The sequence below is a fragment of the Somniosus microcephalus genome, unplaced genomic scaffold (assembly GCF_052327205.1).
Source record: "Somniosus microcephalus isolate GS21.2 unplaced genomic scaffold, FLI_Smic_1.0 unresolved_chr1, whole genome shotgun sequence".
In the NCBI taxonomy this organism is placed as follows: domain Eukaryota; kingdom Metazoa; phylum Chordata; class Chondrichthyes; order Squaliformes; family Somniosidae; genus Somniosus; species Somniosus microcephalus.
Window position 1 is genome coordinate 156,039,558 of NW_028225179.1, and position 15,847 is coordinate 156,055,404.

A 15,847-nucleotide genomic window follows, 5' to 3' on the forward strand; every position below is an offset into this window, starting at 1 on the left:
CAGAACTAGGGGGCATAGTTTCAGAATAAGGGGGCACCCATTTAAATTGGAAATGAGGAGGAATTTCTTCTCTGAGGGTCATGAATCTTTGGAATTCTCTTCCCCAGAGAGCTGTGGAGGCTGGGTCATTGAATATATTTAAGGTGGAGATAGACAGGTTTTTGAATGGTAAGGGAGTCAAGGGTTATGGGGAGTGGGCAGGGAAGTGGAGTTGAGGAATGGCGGAGCAGGCTCGAGGGGCCAAATGACCGACTCCTGCTCCTACGTCTTATGTTCTTAATGTTAACATTGTGTGCAAAACTCAAAAAGTGTTCCTCTCTCCAACAATGACACCCTTAATTTTGACAAGCACTCTTTCTGCTCTTTCTGTGCATAATGTGCTTTCTCTTTACTTCCTGCTTTACAGGGTCAATGGTAGTTCCTACAACAGGATCTCCTACTGCTGGTAAGAATAGGTTTCTTCAGACGAGCTTCACAACTTCATGTAATCCCAATTCACACAGGTGCAAGTTATTTGTAGAAGTTCTTAGAGCAGAGGAGGTTAAGAGATTTGATAGAGGTGTTCAAAATCATAAATGGTTTTGATAGAGTAAATAAGGAGAAACTGTTTCCAGAGGCAGGAGGGCCAGTAACCAGAGGACACGGACTTTAGGTGATTGACAAAAGAACCAGACCAGAGGGGACATGAGAAACATTTTTTTTTCTGCAGCAAGTTGTTGTGATCTGGAACGCGCTGCCTGAAAGGGTGGTGGAAGCAGATTCAATAGTAACTTTCAAAAGGGAATTGGATAATGAAGGGAAAACATTTACAGGGCTGTGGGGAAAGAGCCAGGTGAGTGGGATTAATTGAATAGTACTGCCAAAGAGCCAGCGCAGGCATGATGGTCTGAATGGCCTCATTCTGTGATTCTCTGTTCTGAGGGCAGAATGTTTCCTTTGCAAACTCGAATGTCTTGAAACTTGACCATTCAGAAAATCGGAGCCCATGTGCTGTGTACTAGATGTTACTAATGTGCTTATTTACAGTGTGGACACATCTGGTGCTGAGAAATGTAACTGACACCCCCCCCCCCCCCACATTCTTTGCCAGTCTCTTTGCAGACTGTCCCAAATCTTATTTTAGGTCTAGAGAATCTCACTAAAATTAATCCCTCCACCTCATTTGACATGTGTTATGCATTAAGATTCTGAGTTAATATGTCAGCATTATAGTTAGGATGAGCATGGTGGTCACGGGGGGTGGGGCCTGTGATCTGTACATGATAACTAATGTTAGATGTCACAAACCAGAGCGGGGGGAATGCCAGTGTCACTATGGTGGTTCTGACTGAACCTTGTGGATTGGCACTGACACAAAGGAGCTCACTCCAAGGGAAGGTTATTTAATTTTGCTTCGCACTGTAGTGGATGCCATTCACTCTCCACTCTTGAACTTTTTTCAAACTTTTTAACAATCTAATTCTGATGACACTGAAAAGAGCTGGAGAACAGAACACAGTGGGAGGTGGGCAAACTGTATCCTGCGCTTGTGTTTGAGCTCCGAGCTCTGTCTAAAGCGATATGAGCAGGTAGTGTGGCCCGTCTCACCACGCATACTGCCTGTAAAATATTGTTGGCGCCAGTAAAAATACAGCATCATATAACACTTTAAAGCATTTCTCATTTCGCTATTCAATGCTTATCGTCCGACACGATCACAACCATAGGTCAGTGTTTTCTGCAGCTCGCCCTGTTTGTGCTGCTCACGCTGCTCCATTTAATCAGATTATTGATCGAGCATCTTTGCACCTCCTTCCTCCAGATCACTCTACTCCCTGCTCTTACCCAACGCAAGCTGTTCCAGGACCGAGCCTCTTTCGGCCAGAATCAGTGCAGCCACTGATGTCTCCGTCAGCGACAGGAGACAGTGCCTCACTTTTCTCAGCTGGGAGACTATAACTGTGGAATGTTGAATGCCATTACTGGCACAATGCCCTTTGCTCACCTTTAAAGTGGGAAATTCCTGACCCAGCCCTGCCAATGAATCCCAAAAAATATTCTCCTGCGTGTCCCTTCTAAATTCTTCAAAGATTTTTCTGAAATCATTCCCGTTTTGACAGATTTGCAGAAGGGAATTCTGTATTAGTCACAACTGACAGTTGCTGCTCCCCAATCACTAATGATTTAGACACAGAATCGTCCCTCCCCCAAAGTCACAATAGTCAAACCCCAGTGAGAAGAGCCCATTCCCTGTGTCCTCTGGTCTAATGAGTTGATGCACCATCCAGTGTCATACTGTGGGACACAGCCCAGGTCCTGGTCTTGTGTTGTGACCTGTGCGGATCTCAGCAAGTGCGCTACAATTGATCTCAAGGCTCTGGCTGGGGCAGATTCAGCCAGGGTCCCGTTCTTGATTGCTGTCTAGTCTGTTCTGCTGGAAAGTGCATGAGTGGATGTCGGTTGACAACAGGCTGGGCTGTGATGCCCCTACAGTTGACTTGCCGGTCATCATTCATATCTAGGATCACAGATAAAGAATGGCCACCTGGGTGAGGAATCAGAGTCAGAGATTGCAGAGCTGTACGTAAACCTGGGTCAACAGCTTCAGGAGAGGAGCTGGAGAAAGCACAGGGATAACAGAACAATCTGATATGAACAGAAAAGCCCCTGATTTTTCCAGGATTTCTGCCACTTTGTGTCAATGTCAGGGCCAGAAATCATACCACTGGAATAAATGGAGGGCTGTGGTATAATTTCAGCTAAGGATATGATGTAAAGGGTATGATCAGTAAGTTCGCGGATGATACAAAAATTGGTAGGGTGGTAAATAGCGAGGAGGGTAGCCTCAGTCTGCAGGACGATATAGATGGGTTGGTCAGATGGGCGGAACAGTGGCAAATGGAATTTAACCCGGAAAAGTGCGAGGTGATGCACTTTGGGGGGACTAACAAGGCAAGAGAATACACAATGAATGGAAAGACCCTAGGCAAGACGGAGGGTCAGAGGGATCTGGGTGTGCAAGTACACAGATCCCTGAAGGCGGCGGAACAGGTGGATAAGGTGGTAAAAAAGGCATTTGGGATACTTGCCTTCATTAGCCGAGGCATTGAATATAAGAGCAAGGAGGTTATGATGGAGCTGTATAAAACACTGGTTAGGCCACAGCTGGAATACTGTGTGCAGTTCTGGTCGCCACACTACAGGAAGGATGTGATCGCGTTAGAGAGGGTGCAGAGGAGATTCACCAGGATGTTACCAGGGCTGGAGCGCTTCAGCTATGAAGAGAGACTGGGCAGATTGGGTTTGTTTTCCTTGGAGCAGAGGAGGCTGAGGGGGGACATGATTGAGGTGTACAAAATTATGAGGGGCATAGATAGAATGGATGCTAAAGAGCTTTTTCCCTTAGTAGAGGGGTCAATAACTAGGGGGCATAGATTCAAGGTAAAGGGCGGGAGGTTTAGAGGGGATTTGAGAAAGAACTTTTTCACCCAGAGGGTGGTTGGAGTCTGGAACTCACTGCCTGAAAGGGTTGTGGAGGCAGAAACCCTCACAACATTTAAGAAGCATTTGGATGAGCACTTGAAATGCCATAGCATACAAGGCTACGGACCAAATGCTGGAATATGGGATTAGATTAGACGGGGCTTGATGGGCGGCGCGGACACGATGGGCCGAAGGGCCTCTATCTGTGCTGTATGACTCTATGACTCTATGATACAAACCAGTTACTCTCATTAGCTAACCATTGTCTTAAAGGCTTACACCAAATAATATTAGAAATGTGAGGTGAAGCTTCACCTTTGTTAATGGTCATTGGGATTTTCTGCTTACGTTCTATAAAATTTGACAAATTTCTGAGAGAGATTTTGATAGGAGGCTGAGGACATCCTGAGCCAGACTGTCTGACTCCCATTCAAAGGCCCAGAAGCCCCAGGTTCAGCCCCAGGTGCCTTCGGGTTTGATTTGCCGCTGTGGGTGCAATGGGGCAGCATAGTGCCGAAGGACACTTCCTCCCCCAGGGAGAGGAGACGATACGTCTGACACCACAAGTCCCACCTCTGGTATTGAGCAGCACTGATAACAGCCGACAAAGAGTCAGGGATCCAAGTGACCCTGGTCTTGGCTGAAGGGCAGTACAGAGATAAGCAGTCAGAAAATGGGATGAATGGAGGAGAAAGTTAAAGAGCTGCAGAATTGACATGGGTATTTGAGCTGTTAGTTCAGGGAGTGTCTCAGTGTCATCATCCAGTGCCTCATCCAGTCTTGTGTTTATCTAGATGTGTCTCACGGCAGGAGCAGTGGTGGGGTGGTGATAGTCGTCATCATTGTGTGTATTCTTCTTCTTGCCATCCTGGGTGCTGTCCTCTACTTTCTCTACAAAAAAGGCAAGATCCCCTGCGGCCGCTCAGGAAAACAAGACATGTGAGTCTCGCAGTTATTGTGAACGTGCGTGTGTGAGCGCTCACTGCAATCTGTGTGTGGGTGTGAGAATGTGTTTGTGGGAATTTACGTGTGATTGTGTGTGTGTGAGAGGCTGTGCGTGCACATAAGTTAATTTACATGTGTATAAACCTCAGTGTGTATGTATATTTATGTGTGTGTGTTTATCATATACACACGCCTGTGTGGCCAGATGGTTGATGATCTAGTTGTATATATTCCATATACTCCTCACTGTGTAGAATATTTTATGCTTTTAACTCTAGCCCCTGTCCTGATGTCAGGCTGTCCCGGGCGATGAGGTGAAGTAACGAGAGGTTTTGTTTGTTTTGTTTAGCACACGGACAGATGCTCACGACGACATTGTGGTGGAAGTTAAGAATGACCAGAAGGTTCCGGAAGAGACAGTGCTTCTGCAAGGAGTCAACGGAGAGAAGAAACCGCCCAGTGACCAGGTTAGTTAACTAAAATACCTGTGTGTGTTCCTGAGGGATATTGTAGTGAACTGGACATGTACAGGTACATGTACATGTAATCATTTCAGACTTGGGCCTGTGTGGGTACGTGATCCAAGATCCAGACATCACCAGCTGTGTGTACCCACTCCGGATCAGTACATTACATATTACATAGGATATACGGCACAGAAACAGGCCATTCGGCCCAACCAGTCCATGCCGGCGTTTATGCTCCACTCGAGCCTCCTCCCATCTTTCCTCATCTAAATCTATCCACATAACCCTCTGTTCCCTTTTCCCTCATATGCTTGTCTAGCCTCCCCTTAAATGCATCTATACTATTCACTTCAACCACTCCTTGTGGTAGCGAGTTCCACATTCTCACCACTCTTTGGATAAAGAAGTTTGTTCTGAATTCCCTGAATTAGATTTCTTGGTGACTATTGATGGCCTCTAGTTTTGCTCTTCCCCACAATTGGAAACATTCTGTATCCACTCTGTCAAAACCTTTTATAATTTTAAAAACCTCTATTAGGTCACCCCTCAGCCTTTTTTCAAGAGAAAAGAGACCCAGCCTGTTCATCCTTTCCTGATATGTACACCCTCGCATTTCTGGTATCATCCTTGTAAATCTTCTCTGCACCCTCTCCAGTGTCTCTATATCCTTTTTATAATATGGCGACCAGAACTGCACCGCAGTACCTGTGGGCAGCTGTGTGTACCCACTCCGGATCAGTACCTGTGTAGGTGTGTGTACCCGCTCCGGATCAGTACCTGTGGGCAGCTGTGTGTACCCACTCCGGATCAGTACCTGTGTAGGTGTGTGTACCCACTCCGGATCAGTACCTGTGTAGGTGTGTGTACCCGCTCCGGATCAGTACCTGTGTAGGTGTGTGTACCCACTCTGGATCAGTACCTGTGTAGGTGTGTGTACCCGCTCTGGATCAGTACCTGTGGGCAGGAGTGTGTACCCACTCCGGATTAGTACCTGTGTAGGTGTGTGTACCCACTCCGGATCAGTACCTGTGGGCAGGAGTGTGTACCACTCCGGATCAGTACCTGTGTAGGTGTGTGTACCCTCTCCGGATCAGTACCTGTGGGCAGGAGTGTGTACCCACTCCGGATCAGTATCTGTGTAGGTGTGTGTACCCGCTCTGGATCAGTACCAGTGGGCAGGAGTGTGTACCCACTCCGGATCAGTACCTGTGTAGGTGTGTGTACCCACTCCGGATCAGTACCTGTGTAGGTGTGTGTACCCGCTTCGGATCAGTACCTGTATAGGTGTGTGTACCCGCTCCGGATCAGTACCTGTGTAGGCGTGTGTACCCGCTCCGGATCAGTACCTGTGTAGGTATGTGTACTCGCTCCGGATCAGTACCTGTGTAGGTGTGTGTACCCGCTCCGGATCAGTACCTGTGTAGGTGTGTGTACCCGCTCCGGATCAGTACCTGTGTAGGTGTGTGTACCCGCTCCGGATCAGTACCTGTGTAGGTGTTGTTATTAATTGTGGAGGATGAAATACCGGAACACTACTCAATAAAGATGATAAAAGTGCCTGTATGATATAATGGTTAGTAAGGGGATCATGTGCGATAGGTTTACATTGACATCTTGCTGTTCTCCTGGTGGCTCCAAAGCTCGGGGAGCAGGCACAGCATCAGCCTGGGGTCTGAACCTCCCAAAGTAGGATGGTTTGAAGATCTGTTCCTCTGATTACCTCTAAGAATACTTTTACTCTTTTTGTAGGTCTCCTTATTTACAGTATTCTCTGTTTGGTCTCTGTGTTGTGCACCATGTTGTGAAGAGGATGGGCAGCATCCCACAAAGCAGTGGCCATTGATGCTCTTCTGTTTGCTGCAAATCGGGGCAATTGAGATTATTTTCTCTCTGAGCTCCCCCGCCACCCAAAACCCTCCAAGGAATCACCCAATTCTACATCACAAATAGATTTTTGTTATGTAAGGGTATTACGGGATATGGAGCAAAGGCAGGCAAATGGAGTTGAGGTGCGGATCAGCCATGATCTATTTGAATGGCGGAACAGACTCGAGGGGCTGAATGGCCTCCTCCTGTTCCTATGTCACACAGGGTAGTGCACGTCTCACCAATCAGTGGTGTGCTCATTGGCAGTCCAGCAGTAAGAGATTGTGTTAACATGTTCATATTGTTTTTCCTTCTCTTTCTGGAGTGAAAGGAGAGGAAGGAATATGCAGACCTGCGGAGTGAAGACAAGTAACCACAGTGCTCCCAGCCTGGGCCTGACCGCATGGATATGACAGTGACGTGAAATGTTTTTGCCTTTACAATTGCTGCACACGCTCCTACACTGAAGCAGTTCCGACCAGTGCTGGGGCCTTTCCTTCACTGGAAACCGCTGAACACTTTACTGAAATGAACACATGGCCTATCGCTCCCGCTGAAATGTCCACGGTCAAACTGGGTCCTGATGTTTTTTTGTTTAATCTCTGTAAATGCAAGTCACCCCTCAGCTGTAGATTTCTACTCCGTTATTGCTTTGTCACGTCAGCAGTTACTCAGTGCGAATCGCCTGTCCGAGCTACGTCACCTTGCGATATTTGAAAAGAAAATTCAAGTAACCTTTCCACACAATTCCTATGAATCCCTCCTGGTTGCGCCGATTGAAAATTGGCCTCTTGGATGAAGAACATGGATATAAAGAAACATCAGATTGGAACGCGTTGTTCAAAGGGGAATTCTGGGCACCATCCTAGAATTATTGTGACATTTTCCACATGACTCGCCGTGACCCTCCTGACGAAGGGTTTCGACCTGAAATGTTGACTCTATTTCTCTCTCCACATATGTTGAGTTTTTCCAGCATGTTCTGTTGTTATTTCGCCGTGACTTGGGCTGGAATATCACAACATTTCATCAGTCGGGTGATCGATGTTACTAGAGATGATGTCACATGGGTCTGTGTAATTCCATTGTATGTTTTAAACTTTTTAAAATCAAAATCCCCACCTCCCACCAGGAGAATTAGATGCAACGATAAAAGTACTTTTGTAGGTTTTAGCTGAGGCCTGTAATCTACCTGGCGGGCGAGGCTAACCGCGGTGACTGCAGTCGGTGACACAACGCGAGCGGGACAGAGATTTGTGGTGGGTGGGTGGGGGTTATAGTTGACCAATTGTTCCCATAGTGTTTGCGATAGAAACATTAGCATTAGGTGAGGAATCGTTCAGCACAGTTACAGGATCCAGTGGGCGGGACTTCCCATTGTGAATGTCATTGGCTCATTGATGGATTGTGGTGTTTACTCTCTGGTGACTCCAAATGAAATGCACTGTATTGTGGGTAATTTGCCACCAATAGGAGCTCTCCAAACCCAGATTCCAGAAATAAGGATTTGGGATTTGATTGAGGCACAGAATTGAAATAGGAACTTCATTCAGTCACAAGCACAGATAATCATTTAATGTTTCCACTAGTGCAGGGCCTGTGTTCTATTGACACTTTTCTTCCATCATCATTCATTTTAAAACCAGTGATCTGGTTGGTAAATTACAGCGCCTTCAGTTAGTCTTTGATTCTTTTTTGTAAAAATTTGCTTGTTAAAGTCCTATCCAAGAGTAAACATCACAATAAGTTGAATGGGGAGGAATGCAGTTTTCTCGTCCGGCAGTGAAGGAATTGCCGGAGAGCCAGCTTGTGTTTGTCTTTGTTGTAAGGGGCGGAACACAAGGAGAGGGGGGTGGGGTTCTTATTAATCGCCAAGATACGTTCCTGCAGACCTTGTAGCTCAGTCACCCCCGCCCCAAAGTACCAAGGACCACATGACTGTGTGTCTGTCCAGCATGGAGGCCCCGTGTTTCATGTGCTTTGTGTTCCCGGCTTAGCTTGTGAAGAGTTTGTATATAGTTTAATGATAGAGTAAACCTTTTCGCAGGCTGTGTCTGTGCCAGTCAGCAACACTGAAAATAATCTCATGGCCTTCAACTTCACCACTTAAAGAATGTGTGTAAAGAAAGGGCGTGTGTTATATTCTGCAAACACTGACGCTCTCTTTGACGAGAGAGGCAATGTTAGAAACAAGCAGCTAGCAAAAGTCTCACTCCGAGTGGCCAAGATGATGGCCTGTAGTCAGGTAAAATAAAACACAGCTCAGAACTCAACCATAAAAAGTTAAGCGCGGGAACATTTTTATTTGGTAAAGATAGATTGTCAGATGGTGTGTGAGGGGAGAGAAGAGGTGGAAATAGTTTCCTTGAGAGGCTTTTGAGGGCTGGGTATTTCCCAAGAACTCTCAGGTTGTTGGTTTGTCCTCTGATAATCCAGCACTATTAGTCTCTAGTAATCGGAACACTACATGTCAGAAGATCTCAGTCCAACTCGATGAGGAGCAGTTGCTGTTGTCTAGGTTTTGACACTGACCATAGTTCCAGCCTCCCCCACCAATCAGACTGTTGCGTTCCATTTGCTTCATGTCTGCGAGCGTTTGCGGGTTTTTCATTGGCTTCACTGCACAAAGGTTTTTCGTGATCAGCCAGTGGGCAGTAGATGGGAAACTTTTCCAAAGCCCTTAAATTATGAAGATCGCGCTAAGAGCTTTCTCTAGGCATCGGTCAGATTGCCAAGAGTTCAATATTGGGTTTGAGGAGTCATTGGACCCTTTCTGTAGAGTCCCCCTTATAATGAGCACTGTCTCAGTCTCACACTGCCACTGCTCTCTGCCATCTCTGACTCATTCTGAAGGGAGGCCATAAACATGTTAACATATTCTATTGCCGTGCTACAAGCTAACTTGCTCGTTTGTTACTCGTGTTGAAATTTCTAGAATGTTGCTACAGCCGCTGGATTACATATATACATGACATAGTTAAATTTATATTGTACACAGATTTGAACTGCTGCAGAGAGTTCTCGTGATTCCACAGAAGGCCCTTTTTGACAATAGGATGACACCCATTAATTAGAAACCACCTTTAAGTTTGAATGATTAATGATGGGGCTGCACTGGGTGATCCTGTGGGCAGCTGGGTGTTTGCTGGATCTTGGAGTCAATGAAGCAGGAGTAGCCTCGTTTTTTTTCTTGGGCAGCTGGGTGTCTTGTCAGGCAGGTATCCTCAGCGCCAGGTTTAAGATTCTGCAAACCAAATAGTTAGGATCGGTTTGCCCCTCCCTCCCCATTGGGCCACACCCCAGAGAACGTTGGTGCAGAGTGGTGGAACTAAAGCTCAGGAACTCCAAATTAAACACGAGTACGACGGGAGTTTAAACAGCTAAAACCACAGCCGAGCAGTACAGAGCACTTGTACTCGTTCCGCGAGGACCACCTGATCATTTAGAGCTGAGTGGGAAGACCATCCCCCCCATTGTCAGGTCTCCTCCTGATTCATTACTGAACCTGAAATGTACGGCTATGTGCACAGAACGGCTTCACTTCTGGTTTTAACCTGCCACATGAGCTGGCTAAGGTAGTGAGCACAACCAGATGTGTCTGTACATCAGTTTGTGCGAGATCAGTCAGCTCCGCACAGATAGGAGTCACGCAGCCACCATCACTCGAGGGTGGGCAAGTTGCTCTAAACTGTACGTTTTGTGAGGCACCTCTGCAAGTATGGGACGTGGGTTTGGGATCACTCGCGTGCCCTAGAGCTACCTGCAAAGCCTCATCCCACTGAAGTACTTTGTCTTATGTAAATTTTAAAAAACAAGTGGTGACAGTTTCTGTTGTTTGTGTTTTTTATAATTTGTGAAAAAAATGCCAAATAAAATATTGTTGCAAATTCCTGACATGATTTGTAGCATTGTGAAATCTTTAGAACTAAGATAAAATAAACCAAGAGTTAATTTGCTTTGAAGATGTCTAGTCCTTATCATATATTGTCTATTGTAAGTAGACCAAGGCGGGGGTCGGGTTGAATTTTGTCAGGCAGTAGCCTCACTCCTGCCCCTTTCAATTGTGGTTTATCGTCAGTGGGAGTTCTTGCCTCTTACCACCTACAGTTTGGAAAGGAGTAAGAGTTGTTCTAGGACAAGTTATTGACATTATCATCAATCTGGGAGCAAACACTGGTGAGAGGCCTGGGTTAAGAGGAGAGCTCGGCTTTTGTGGGTATGGCCCACTTAATGTTGGGCTAGAGGCAGAAACAGTCCCTTGTTCCATTGATTTAGAATGAACCAGTTTCAGTTGGGGCCCAAGTTCTCCACTCTTCAGCATTTAACTGATCTGAGCCTCAATGCCTGATGCCAAAACTGGTTATTAGAGATGTGTGGGGCAGCTTAGGGGGTTAATATTACTGAAGTACAATCAAAAGATCCCAGGTTTGATCATTAGTCTGTTCCGGGACAACGATACAGGAACTAAAATTTCTCCTTCGCAGGCCGGTGTGCCAGGGCCAATCATCCAGTATCAACTCTACTACTCCCTCTCCAACTCCTCCACCTTCTCCCTCGTCCCCCTCGCTTCCTCCGCCTCCCTCTCGCCTCTCCCTCCTTCGTCCTCACTCCCCTACCTCTCCCCTCCTTCTTCCACTACCTTTCTCCTCCTCCTCTCCCTCCGTCACCCTCCCTCGCCCCTCATTCCCTCTCCTTTCTCCCTCCATTACTGTCTACCCTCACCGCCCCACCCACTCTCCTCCCTCCTTATCTCTCTCCTTCCTCCCCCCCACTCTCCACCGATCCTTGCTGTAAAATACATACGTGATGGCAGGTAAATCCAGGACCGGGCTTGGCTGTGATTAGTATCTGCACCCTCTCCCCCATGGTCGATAGTAATTTGAAGAATAGCCACTTATGCAAAGATATCGGAGGCGGACAGAGAGAGAGAGATACCTTTGAACTGAAAACCAGTACGAGCCAACGCCTTTAAGGAAAGACAGGGAATTTTTTTTAAACTCAGTATTTGAGACATTATCTTGTTTGAATTTCTTGCATCTGGGTTTCCACATTCCAGCAACAGGAGAGGAACTTGGTCTAAAAATTCCTACAAAACAGCCGTTCATCTGTAAAGCGTCATCGGAGTTGTCCAAAGGAATTCAGCCTGAACTCGCTGCACCCGAGATGAATAGGACTCTTTCTTCCTGAAATGTTCAGTGGCCGCTCAGGTCTCGGAGACCCCAGCCCTTTGGCAGCAGAATGTTTTTTCCCCAAAGATCGAGGGTCGCTGGAAATAGCACTTGGACTCGAGGGATGGGAGGAGAGAATAAAACTGGCAGAAATTCAAGTCGTTTTTGATCCCAAACCAGGAGAGACCAGATGTTGCTACTGTTGGGCAGCCATTAACAGAGTAAAAAAGTTAACAAAATGCAATTATTTCAGCATGATAAACTAGCTAAACATAACTCCCATCCCCTCTTTCCTCCCCCCCCCACCATTACCAAGAATCAGCATTACAAATGTAAAAGCTGATTTCTTAATTAAAATTATTGTGGTTAAAAAAATGTTGCAACGGTTTGAATCTCGACATTTATATTTATTGCCAGATTTTACTAACCCGTGCTGTACCTGCCCTGGGAGTGTTTGATGGGACAGTGTAGAGGGAGTTTTGTATCTAACCTGTGCTGTGGGTGCAAAGGATCCAAAATTCATACTAAATGCCACAACACACGCCCTCATGGAATTCCCCAAAGTCTCAGAGGTCCCCAGGCTTCCCTTCTCAAATTTGATTCTGGGCCTTCCTCATTCTCAACATAAAGCCATCATCACTGACCAAACTTGGACTAACTTCAAGCCTTTTTGAACAGACTTCCTTCCCATGTCTATATTTTTATAATAATCATTTGTTTTCACCACTTATTTTAAGCATTCCCATTGTTTATGTAAATCTATCTGCACAGGAAAAGGCAAAAGGCAATCCCGTCACAAACTCCAACTCACCCTGGCCGTTAACCCTCTGTTTACAACTCGGATGTTGCATAAAGATTTTGTTTCCCAATTTTCTCCCCATCTATCCTGAAGGCGCCAACTCTCGTGGGGTACAAGTTCCACAAGTGCCAAGCACCCTCTGCTACCTGACTAGAGTCGCCAATCTTCATGGGAGCCTAGACAGCAAGAACCAGCAGGCCACTTGGCACACTCCATATCCTGTCCTAACTTGACATCCACACGTGCAGCAGGAGCCTCACTGAGGCCAATCGCAACAACTTCTACTGCAGGCCAAGCAGAGAGAAGTGAACATTTCAATTATTAAAATTGTTTTTCTTTGGCAATAGCATCTGGTTTAGTCTGTCCCTCAAAGTGTTTACTGGATGATCTGACCTCTGGAATGAGAAATAGAATAAAACAAATTATTCACCCAGCTGCACTATCCTCTCTGAGCAGTTCAACATTGGAAAGAAAGGCATTCTTTTCACTCAGTACTGAACTCACCCCCTTCTCCCACCCCTCTAATGGTACTGAGATCGCAGCTTCAATCCCTTATCTGTGCTGTTAGCCAATCTCAGCAGAGTTACAATCATCCTCAGAACCTCAGGGATAGGAAGAACAAATCTGCTGGGATCCCCGCTGCTGGTCGTTATCCGATGGACCCTGTTTGGGACGTTCACCTGTAGAGGCCAGGCGGAGATGGGGCCAGGCTCACTCGTGCTGTTTGAATCAAATAGTCTTGTCAATGCACATTGTCTCGCTGTGTAGAATGGGTGATGTTAGGAAAACGCTGCCTGGGGAACTGTACCCCCCCCCCCACCCCAATCTGGGGAACTGTACACCCCCCCCCCCCCCCCCGCAAAATCTGGGGAACTGTACCCCTCTCCCCCCATCTGGGGAACTGTACCCCTCCCACCCCCCCAAATCTGGGGAACTGTACCCCTCTCCCCCCATCTGGGGAACTGTACCCCTCCCACCCCCCCAAATCTGGGGAACTGTACCCCTCCCCCCCCCAAATCTGGGGAACTGTACCCCTCCCCCCCCAATCTGGGGAACTGTACCCCTCTTTCCCCCCCCAAATCTGGGGAACAGTACCCCTCTCCCCCCATCTGGGGAACTGTACCCCTCCCCCCCCCCAAATCTGGGGAACTGTACCCCTCTCCCCCCATCTGGGGAACTGTACCCCTCCCCCCCCCCAAATCTGGGGAACTGTACCCCTCCCCCCCCAATCTGGGGAACTGTACCCCTCCCCCCCCAATCTGGGGAACTGTACCCCTCCCCCCCCAATCTGGGGAACTGTACCCCTCTTTCCCCCCCCAAATCTGGGGAACTGTACCCCCCCCCCAAATTTGAGGAAATGTACCCCCCTCCCCCCAATCTGGGGAACTGTAACCCCCCCCCCCCAAAATCTGGGGAACTGTACCCCTCCCCCCCCCAATCTGGGGAACTGTACCCCTCCCCCCCCCCCCAATCTGGGGAACTGTACCCCTTCCCCCCCCCAAAAAAAATCTGGGGAACTGTACCCCTCCCCCTATCTGGGGAATTGTACCCCTCCCCCTATCTGGGGAACTGTACCCCTCCCCCTATCTGGGGAACTGTACCCCTCCCCCTATCTGGGGAACTGTACCCCTCCCCCTATCTGGGGAACTGTACCCCTCCCCCTATCTGGGGAACTGTACCCCTCCCCCTATCTGGGGAACTGTACCCCTCCCCCTATCTGGGGAACTGTACCCCTCCCCCTATCTGGGGAACTGTACCCCTCCCCCTATCTGGGGAACTGTACCCCTCCCCCTATCTGGGGAACTGTACCCCTCCCCCTATCTGGGGAACTGTACCCCTCCCCCTATCTGGGGAACTGTACCCCTTTCCCCCCCCCCCCCAATCTGGGGAACTGTACCCCAGCCTCAGTCAGTGTTTCCAGGAGAGGAGAACAATGGGGTGGGATTAATCTCTAGAACATCCAGCATTGTGAAGATGTTTATTTTAATACATCTGCCTAGGAGCAAGTCTTGGATCCGTGATAGTGTCCGATTCCTACAGCTTGACTGTCACCGCATTACTCCAATTACCTGAAGTCCTCGTTATTCATCCATCAGAAGAGTGAGCTTTAGATGTAACGGGACGTGTTCCATTAATTAGCAGGAAAGTAACCAACCTCCCACATTGTGGAGATAAGAATAAGACAGGGAATTGTAGAAAGCTACATCTTAATGTTATTGCAGCTGCAATTGCTGGAAGACATCACACGCTCCCCCTGCAGTGCGCTGAGAATGATCAGAGATGCTGACTGGGCAGCAGAAACATTCTTACATTCCTTGCAAAGTCCATCCCTGGAGCAAGAGAGTTTGACTCTGACACAGAGCTGCACTGTGGGCTGTCATTCAGATCAGTTGTGGGGTGAATCTCAGGGCTTTCGTCCAGGGCTCAGAGATGATTTCTCTCCAGGCCAAAAGGAGCAGTTTCTGCCAGGAATACAATCCAATGAGTTGCAGGGAACACCTTCCAATTCGGCACTTTGCAGCCTTCCGGACTCAATATCGAGTTCAACAATTTCAGATCATAACCTCAGCCCCTATTACATTTTTACTTATATTTTTTTCCACCCCTTTGTTTTGGGTCTTCCCTTCCCCCCACTTTTCCTTTTTTTTCCCCTCTCTCCCACATGGTAGCTCTGTCTCATCCTGCCAGTACACGTCACACCTAATCTCAGCCGTCTTTTGTCTCCACTGTCCTATTAGCATCTCGTCTGGTTTTGAATAACTCTTAATGTCTCTTTACTTCTTTTGTTCTATCGCAGCCCTGCCTTCGATCTGTTTCATTTCCTTTCCAGTTTTGAAAAAGGGTTTCGACCCGAAACGTCGACTCTAATTTCTCTCCACGGATGTTGCCTGGCGGAGGGGAGAAATTGGTCCTGGGAGGCACTGAATTGAGCTCTGGAGCATTTAAACAAAGAGCTGGCAAGCAGACAGGAACGAGGAAATCCTGCAGCACGGAGAGCGCCCAGGAGCAAAACCAAGAGAAACACAGACATAGAGACAGTCACAGACAGAGAGAGGGAGAATCTGATAGAAAGAGACAGAAAGAAGAGGAGAGAAAGAACAGTTGAAATAATCTGCCGCAGTAGAATTTCCCCCCTTGCT

The 15,847-nt window shown here is 47.5% G+C and overlaps 1 protein-coding gene across 2 annotated transcripts; it reads left to right on the forward strand.

The window, feature by feature from the left end:
- Positions 1-358: 358 nt before the first annotated feature.
- On the forward strand, positions 359-10,634 carry LOC147096301 (cell surface glycoprotein MUC18-like). Of its 2 annotated transcripts, none has more exons than XM_085975135.1 (4): positions 359-445; positions 4,257-4,401; positions 4,757-4,874; positions 7,066-10,634. In XM_085975135.1, the coding sequence occupies exons 1-4, from the start codon at positions 376-378 to the stop codon at positions 7,066-7,068; spliced, it is 336 nt and encodes a 111-aa protein (XP_085831261.1). In that variant the 5' UTR covers positions 359-375; the 3' UTR covers positions 7,069-10,634. The 2 variants fall into 2 exon arrangements, with proteins under 2 accessions (XP_085831261.1, XP_085831260.1); XM_085975134.1 differs by having other exon boundaries at positions 7,072-10,634.
- Positions 10,635-15,847: the final 5,213 nt, after the last annotated feature.

Coding starts and splice junctions, on each gene's coding strand:
- LOC147096301 (XM_085975134.1), top strand. CDS start 376: ATGTGCTTTCTCTTTACTTCCTGCTTTACAGGGTCAATGGTAGTTCCT. Junction 446..4,256: donor AACAGGATCTCCTACTGCTG/GTAAGAATAGGT, acceptor GTGTTTATCTAG/ATGTGTCTCACGGCAGGAGC. Junction 4,402..4,756: donor CGCTCAGGAAAACAAGACAT/GTGAGTCTCGCA, acceptor TGTTTTGTTTAG/CACACGGACAGATGCTCACG.